General features: G+C 42.9%; 1 protein-coding gene across 3 annotated transcripts in view; it reads left to right on the top strand.

The window, feature by feature from the left end:
* The window catches only part of gpsm2 (G protein signaling modulator 2), a 12,464-nt gene extending 4,695 nt beyond the window's left edge, over nt 1–7,769 (top strand). The window contains exons 3-16 of one of the 3 annotated variants that reach the window (XM_026150554.2): nt 536–883; nt 3,190–3,411; nt 3,500–3,635; nt 3,750–3,889; nt 4,032–4,155; nt 4,271–4,386; nt 4,718–4,873; nt 4,973–5,081; nt 5,232–5,361; nt 5,454–5,530; nt 5,647–5,835; nt 5,959–6,118; nt 6,206–6,396; nt 6,804–7,769. In XM_026150554.2, coding sequence (XP_026006339.1) covers nt 819–883; nt 3,190–3,411; nt 3,500–3,635; nt 3,750–3,889; nt 4,032–4,155; nt 4,271–4,386; nt 4,718–4,873; nt 4,973–5,081; nt 5,232–5,361; nt 5,454–5,530; nt 5,647–5,835; nt 5,959–6,118; nt 6,206–6,396; nt 6,804–6,980 — 1,992 coding nt within the window. In that variant the 5' untranslated portion in view covers nt 536–818 and the 3' untranslated portion in view covers nt 6,981–7,769. Of the gene's footprint in view, nt 1–535; nt 884–1,886; nt 2,205–3,189; nt 3,412–3,499; nt 3,636–3,749; nt 3,890–4,031; nt 4,156–4,270; nt 4,387–4,717; nt 4,874–4,972; nt 5,082–5,231; nt 5,362–5,453; nt 5,531–5,646; nt 5,836–5,958; nt 6,119–6,205; nt 6,397–6,803 lie in introns of those variants that run through there. The other 2 variants (XM_026150555.2, XM_026150556.2) reach the window with 2 other exon arrangements.
* The last annotated feature ends 65 nt before the right edge of the window (nt 7,770–7,834 follow it).

The raw sequence follows: 7,834 nt of genomic DNA, 5'->3' as shown, positions 1-7,834 counted from the left end.
TGGGTGTGGCAAGAATGACCTCATGCTGAAATTAGGTAATGGCTGGTTTAGATTTTTACTTGAAGCAGTCTCTACTTTCCATGTAGCACGCTTATTGCCGTCCTTTCCTTTGGTGGAGGTAGCGTACATGCAGCAAGTCTCTCTGCTTTTTCCCAGATTTTCAGTTTACCTTGTTTTTTGGGAGAGGTTTTTTTGAGTTTGTTTGTTTTTTAAACCAATCATGCAGCAGGTTTCTGGTTGCTATTTCTTTCTTTTCAGCTACTTCCTAGGCCATGATTTCCATTCACACACACTGTAGATATTTTTTCCTCTTGCTTTGCTATACCTGTGGAGCACACAACCTCTCCAAGCCTGGGTGAAGTCCCCGTCCATCCTAGAAGATTGACAGTTTGGCTGGCCCCGTGCATTCATTTCCTCCCCACTCTCCCGCTTCTTGCTTACCCCGCTTGTTCACGCTGCTGTTTGGTTGGTGTTGCCATGGCACCGTGCAGCCAGAAAGAGGCTTCACATGCAGCATCTTGTGTTCTCTTCACAGAGGGCCACTAACAAGCGATTGAGGGCCAGTGACGCAAAACACACATTACACGAAAGCAGCTGTGTGGACTGACGCTCAGGATTCTGCAGCTTTAACAGTCGTGGGTTTACCTTCCCCTGTCAACATTCAGCAGAGGGACTGCTGCAGACTCGAACACATTGGGTGACCATTCGGTTCACCGAAGAGTTTTTTAGTTTTTTTTTTTCCTCTCAGAGTCTTGGTGCTAAACGCAACCATTTTTTCGGGAACGAAACTGGGATTTTCCCTCATATTATGCACTTCAATGGATACAGGTGGCTCAGTGGTTAGCACGCGTGCTGAGGAACAGTCCTTTCACGTCCGCTACAGGTAGGACTTTTGTCTTTTCACTAAAGTGTAGTTAGAGTGTAGAAAGTGTGATTGCTTTCCCAGTCTCTAGTTTCAGATGGAGTGTTGGTGAAGTGTTTTGTTGATGCCTAAGAGGAGCAATGCTATTTATAGTCATTGAAATATTTGTAATGTAAGATGTTTCACGTACCCAGTTGAAGAAGTGACGCTATGTTTAGTATTGAAGCTAAAGTTAAATGATAGACTGGAGGAATCATTTCACACTGTGGTCTGGGACTTTGTTGACTAAGGCAGGTAAGTTTTCTTTAAAAAAAAAAGGGGGGGAGCATCTTGCAGCTGTCCTTACATTGCCAGGTAAAGCACTCGGGTAGCAGATGTGACCTGCCAACCACATAAAGACCTGCGCCCGCCAGCTTCAATATTTAAACAAGCCCTGAAATATTCATCATTGCTCCCTGTGTTTATGTCCACATGCGTGTCCATTTTATTTAGATAGCTTAGGCGTGTGTTTGGTAAGAGGGTGGATTATTTTTACAATACTGGCTAGATTGTTGACATCAGTAAATTTATTCCACCTAGAGGTGCACAAATATATATCGAACAAACAGCTTTGTTTGACTGCCATTGGCTAATCAGCAAATAAGACATTGTGCAGATACAGATTTTATTTGTCATAATGAATTATTTGTGTGCTTGGAACATAAAGGGGAATAGATATCAAAAACAAAATAAACATTTTTACTTGGTAGTGGTGAAATAGTTATTTTAAACACTGGTATCAGCGCAGAATTTCACCCGTTCATCAGTGCATCCCTAATTCCATTACACGTCGCTACAGACTCTGTTTGTCTGACAGATCTAATCAATCTGTACAGCACTCACCGGCTTTGTAATCTCTCAGGTGCATACTCTACAGCCGTAATCTCAGGTGACCAGGTCACCAGGAGAGCGGGGCTTGGACGAAAGACAAGCAGATTAGCCGAGAAAACGCTGATAGAGCAGTTTCCTTGCTGGCAGGCATTGGAAGTTAATGCTGTGACAACATCACACGCGTCTCCTTGAAGGTTTTCCAGTGCGTGATGCTAAATTATCTCTGTGACGTCAGATGAATTATGGTTTTGATATTACCTAGGACGAATGCAGTTTAGTTTTTAGGGCATTTTTGTATTTAAAAGAGAAAAAAAATCTTTTCAACTCGAAGTTGGTCTAAGGTAATCTCTCCATGCTTCGGAGAAAGAGAAGGAGCTGCAGCCTGGAGGTTTTTCCAGTGGATACCTCAGTAGATGCCTCTCAGATGTTCCATGTGCTGCTGCTGTTGTTGTAAGACACAAAAAGCCAGCAGGTAGGCTAGCATTTGCCTCAGCTAGAGTGTTAAATGATAGTGTTAACGTGGCAGTAAACACAAAGTAAGCTCTTTAATATAAGGCCTAAGGCCGCTGCGCTGAGCTCTATTGAACTTTATTGTTCTTACACCATGTTTGCCTTTGTTCTCAAATTATAGCCTAGCTGGATGGTGAGACAAGCTGTTTGGTGTTTTTGCGTCATTTCTGGGTCTGTTTTTGCGAGCTTTCAGATAACCATAGGGTGGTTACAGGAGGAAATCTTGTTATACAAACTGAATAGATTTTTTTGTTAAGCCATTATGTCACTAACAGTACAGTTTCCTGAAAAACAAAGTTGGTTTATCTGACAGTTTTTGCTAAGCACAAATATGCCACTAAATTTGCCTTCACAGCCACTGACTGACACTCTTTTCATCTGGCTTAAAACATTTAAACCCCATGAGTGTTTGTTACAGACATTCATGTATTTGCTGTACTTCAAAAACAAATTTATTGGGTGTTTTGATTTTATTTCTTTTGAAGAAGTATACAGATGTCCAGTGTTGGTTGCTGGGAATCAAACATTTTGCTTTCACAAGCAATATTTTAGGAAATTTAAGATGTTTTTTTTAATCTTTGCCAGCAAAGATCTTTTAAATGATCGGTTATAAGGTGTTTAAAGTTCTAAAGCAACAGCAGCAAACATTACAAATACTGAATATCAAAGGTTCAGTTTTGGTTCAGCTGATTGGAAAAGGAACCTGTTTTGCTTTCTGGGGTAGGTCAAAAGGATGTGAGATCTACTATAATAAACACGCTCTATTGTTTTCTGTAGATGGAAGGAAGTGGCTAAACATTCCTACTTGCTGAAAGCCTTTGCTTCGAAGGACGTTTTGTTTTTCAGTTGTGGACGGAGCCATTTGGCTGTCGATTAGAGGACGAGGAGATTTTAGAGTTTATGTTTTTGAAGAAGAGAAGTCCAGACTGTGCTCCTCTCTTCTTTAGGATGGAGGTGTCCTGCCTGGAGCTGGCGCTGGAGGGTGAGCGCCTCTGTAAGGTGGGTGACTACAAAGCAGGCGTCTCCTTTTTTGAAGCTGCCATCCAAGTGGGCACAGAGGACCTCCAGGTGCTCAGTGCCATCTACAGCCAGCTTGGAAATGCCTACTTCCACCTGCAAGACTATGCCAAGGCCTTGGAGTTCCACCGGCACGATCTCACCTTGACGAGGTTGGACACATGAGAAACAGCTCTGTAAAAGGCCCTGCTGAGTGCAGCACAATGTTTATTTATTAACAGCGTGACGTGTCTTGTTCAGGACAATTGGCGACCTGGTCGGAGAGGCCAAAGCCAGCGGTAACCTCGGCAACACATTGAAGGTGCTGGGTCGGTTCGATGAGGCTGTGGTTTGCTGTCAGAGGCACTTGGACATAGCCAGAGACATGAATGACAAGGTGAGGCAACGTATTCGAGAAAATAAGCAATAAAGAATAAAAGTCAGATATTTGTATTCATGTATTTGAGAGTTTCAGAAGAAAGTGATCTTCACCACTCGTGTTTCCGGTTAGGTGGGGCAAGCGAGGGCACTCTATAATTTTGGGAATGTGTACCATGCCAAAGGCAAAAGTATCTGCTGGAGCGGAGCTGAGCCCGGAGATTTCCCAGAAGATGTCATGATGGCACTGAGGAAAGCAGCAGAGTACTATGAGTAAGAAGGAGAGCGTGTGATTTAATCAGAGTCATTTAACATTAGAAATAACAAGTTCTGTTACTTTGACTGTTGTGTCAAGTATCCAGTGTATTACAAAGTGAGCTGCTGGCTGACCGTTTGATTGCATATGCATTGTCAGGGCAAACTTGGCGATAGTGAAGGAGCTTGGAGATCGAGCTGCTCAGGGTCGAACTTATGGCAACCTTGGCAACACACACTACCTGCTGGGAAACTTTCGCAAAGCTGTAGCTTCTCATGAACAGGTGAGGGTGTCTTTTGGTAAGGAGTTCACAAGCATCCATGATGATGTTTTCTTTTAGTAAGTTACTTATTACGCCTTTTTAAATACAATGTTAAAATTCAGTGTTTCTGTTTCAGCGTTTGCTCATTGCTAAGGAGTTTGGGGATCGATCAGCAGAGAGGCGGGCTTGCTGCAACTTGGGGAATGCGTATATCTTTTTGGGGGAATTTGAAGTGGCAGCTGAACATTACAAGTAAGCCACACCTACATATGTGTATTAATGTTTGTTGTTGTTGGCCGCATTTGGTCTCTAGGCATGTGTGACTGGATCCTTAATCACTTGATCCTACATTGTCACCATGATTGTCTCCCCCAAAAAAGAGGAAATTGAATTATCAAATAACTGTAACATTTTTAGACTCTTTTCCTTACACAATAGTGGCAATATCTAAAATTCTATCATTGTATTTATGCATTATATTATGTTCCTATGAGCTCCTTCTGGGAAAGCAGGCCTGTATTGTATGAAGAAAACATAAAGCCAGTGTGCATTGTTTGAAGCATCTTGTCTGATTGCTTGTTAGGAAGACACTGCAGTTGGCGAGGCAGTTAAAGGACCGAGCCGTGGAAGCTCAGGCCTGCTACAGTCTCGGCAACACCTACACACTTCTGCAGGACTATGAGAGAGCCATAGACTATCACCTCAAACATCTCATCATAGCTCAAGACCTCAATGACAGGTACAGATGCAAACACAAGGTTTTATGATGCTTCTTTTGACGTAACTACAGTATGCCACAGTTAAATAGTATTTGCTTATGTATGGTTTCATTCTGTAGGATTGGTGAGGGCCGTGCGTGCTGGAGTCTTGGAAATGCCTACACTGCACTGGGAAACCATGACCAAGCCATGCACTTTGCTGAGAAACACCTGGAGATCTGCAGAGAGGTATGCACTGCTCATACTATCTTCACAGCAAAGCATTTCAGAAGTACTCAAGGCAAACTTGTTAAGAACAGATACAGAAATCCTTCAGCAGTAAAATTAAAAGTTGGTTTGTTCCTTCTGTTTTTTTGTTGTTGTTGTTGTTGTTTTCAGACTGGAGACAGAAGCGGGGAGCTGACAGCTCGTATGAATGTATCTGATCTCCAGACACTTTTGGGTTTGAGCTACAGCACAAATACCTCCACTGTTTCCGAAAATAAGGATATCGACTACAGCCTGCACGGTAAAAACTGTGTGACCTTCCCTATGCCCCTTGCTATAATATTTCAGATGCTTTGAATGTGTAGATTACGTAACATTGTTATTGTTTTACAGGAGCCAGGCCCAGGATGAGCAAACGACATAGCATGGAGAACCTGGAGCTGGTGAAGCTTACTCCAGACAAAGTAAATGTAAGAACTGCTCCACTGTAGTGCTCTGCTCACACCTCATCTACAAGAAGGGCTTCTTGTTACATCACCCTTTGCTATTGAACTTGTGATGATTGTGATCCATTTCTGTGCTGAAGGGTCAAAAGTGGAACAGCGACATCTTGACCAAACAGTCCAAACCCTCGCTGGCTAAGAGCTCCTCCAAGCTCTTCTTTGTTGGTCGTCTGCGAGGGAAGAAGTGCAAGTCTGGTGGCTCCAGTAAGGTCCTCCAGGACACCAGCAATACCCTGGATACCAGTCAGCCACCTGCACAGGGACCACAAAAAGTACGCAGACCTGGGGCATTCATTTGAAGATCACTCAGAGAGCACTCATGTATTCAAGATCAAACAACTTTTGCTGTTTTATTTTTATTTATTTTTTTCAAGTTGTTTGTTTTTGTTTTCCAGCGACTCAGCCCCGACATGCTCGGAGACGACGGTTTCTTTGACCTGCTGAGCCGATTCCAGAGCAACCGCATGGATGACCAGCGATGTTCGATACAGGACCGAGGCAGCAGGTTATCGCTAAACAGCGGCCCAGAGTCACCTCCCAGGACCATCAGGAAATGTAGGTCCATGCAATCCACCCACACAAAAAATATAACCACTGTTAAAATAATTTATAATTTGCGTACTTATTTATTTTCATTTGTAGCCATGTCAGAGTCTGCCAATGTGTCAGGCGCTCAGGGCAGGCGCTTAGAGGAGTCATCAGCAGCAGGGGGGAGCCTGCCAGGACTCAGGCTCAACCAAAACAGCAACCAGGCTGTGCTCAGCCACCTGATGGCCAACGCTGACAGCGCTGAGCCTGATGATGACTTCTTTGATATGCTTGTCAAGTGCCAGGTAACAGAAAAAGCATAGTTTACTGAATAGTTTGCTAATACACATTTATATAGTGCTGGGTGGGCACACTTGATATTCAAACACCGGTATAAACAGAAATATTTTAGCTCCTATTTAAAATAATTGTGTAGTTAAAGAGTCCCAACAGTGGAATCCATCCTATACAAGAATGATGTTTTTGAAGTGGATGCTGAAGGTAACAGGAAGCCGGTGTAACATAAGTAGAAGAGTGATGTCTGTTTGTTGTAGCCAGAGGTCAGGAGGCAGGATTCTTATTACCTTGCAAGAGATCAGCTGCACAAAGGAGCAAAGTATATTACAAAGAAAAAAGTTAGAAACAAGATTATAAACATCCTGTTACTCAGACATCAAAGTCATACTCTTTGCTTTCACCGTATTCCTTCCAGGGCTCCCGTTTGGATGACCAGCGGTGTGCTCCTCCCCCTCCTCCAGTCCGAGGGCCCACCGTACCAGATGAGGACTTCTTCAGCCTCATCATGCGGTCGCAGGCCAAACGAATGGACGAACAACGCGTCACCCTGCCTTCTGCTGCAAACGCTGCATCTAGGCCAAGCTCCAACTAAACAAAGCACTAAAGGGACTGTGAGGTCTTTTGTTTAATGAAGGTGTGGACAGTATCGTGATGGACCAGTGATCACTTCCTTGTCCTTTAGGACAACACATAGCATTATCAGCACTGTATGCAGTTGACAGTATGGGGGGGCGGGGGAACTCAGATTAACAAGGACTTTTCACACAGCTTGTACAAAGATGAACTCAGAGTAGCATCAGGGACAAAAGTGTTTTTTTAATAATTGTTTTTAATAATTCTGTACTGCTGCATACTCTCACTTCACCCTGTGTATTTTTAAATACACCACTGCAGGTATGTTTGTATTTATTGTTCTTGTCCCATGAACTGCCGTCCCACTGCTATGAAGTAGTAGAGGTATACTCATAGTGGTGTTTTAAATCACTCTTTTCATGTATTACAGCCCTTTACAGATGTGGCATACATGGCAGTGTGCGTGTCTTGTGCGTGTCTGTTTGATGTGATTTCATGGAGTTTCTGAGTTGTGCCATGTTGCAAGTAAAATGTAAATGTTTGAAGGTGTGATCTGTTCTGATTTCTGTGGAAACTTTTCATGAAAAAGTGACCATGGTGCTTTATGAATCTCATTGAGAAGAGTGTGTGTCTGTTTGTATGAGGTTTTTGTTTGAGTTAAGTTCCTGAAGTCGCACAGGAGGCACTTACAAAAGCTACTATGAGCAAACTGATAAAGTATGGATTTAACCCATGTACAGTCCGTGTCTCTTACCCTTTTGTACTAAATACTATGAGTTCAGAGGAATAAAACATGTCTGTTCATGTAGCCATCGTGACTTATTTGAAAATGTTCAGCATCAAGTATTTAATCCAAAGAAGAAAAGCAAAACA

Source organism: Astatotilapia calliptera, chromosome 18 (assembly GCF_964374335.1).
Source record: "Astatotilapia calliptera chromosome 18, fAstCal68.1, whole genome shotgun sequence".
NCBI classification, from domain to species: domain Eukaryota; kingdom Metazoa; phylum Chordata; class Actinopteri; order Cichliformes; family Cichlidae; genus Astatotilapia; species Astatotilapia calliptera.
The sequence above is the reverse complement of the archived record's forward strand: the minus strand, read 5'-3'. Positions and strand labels throughout refer to the sequence as shown.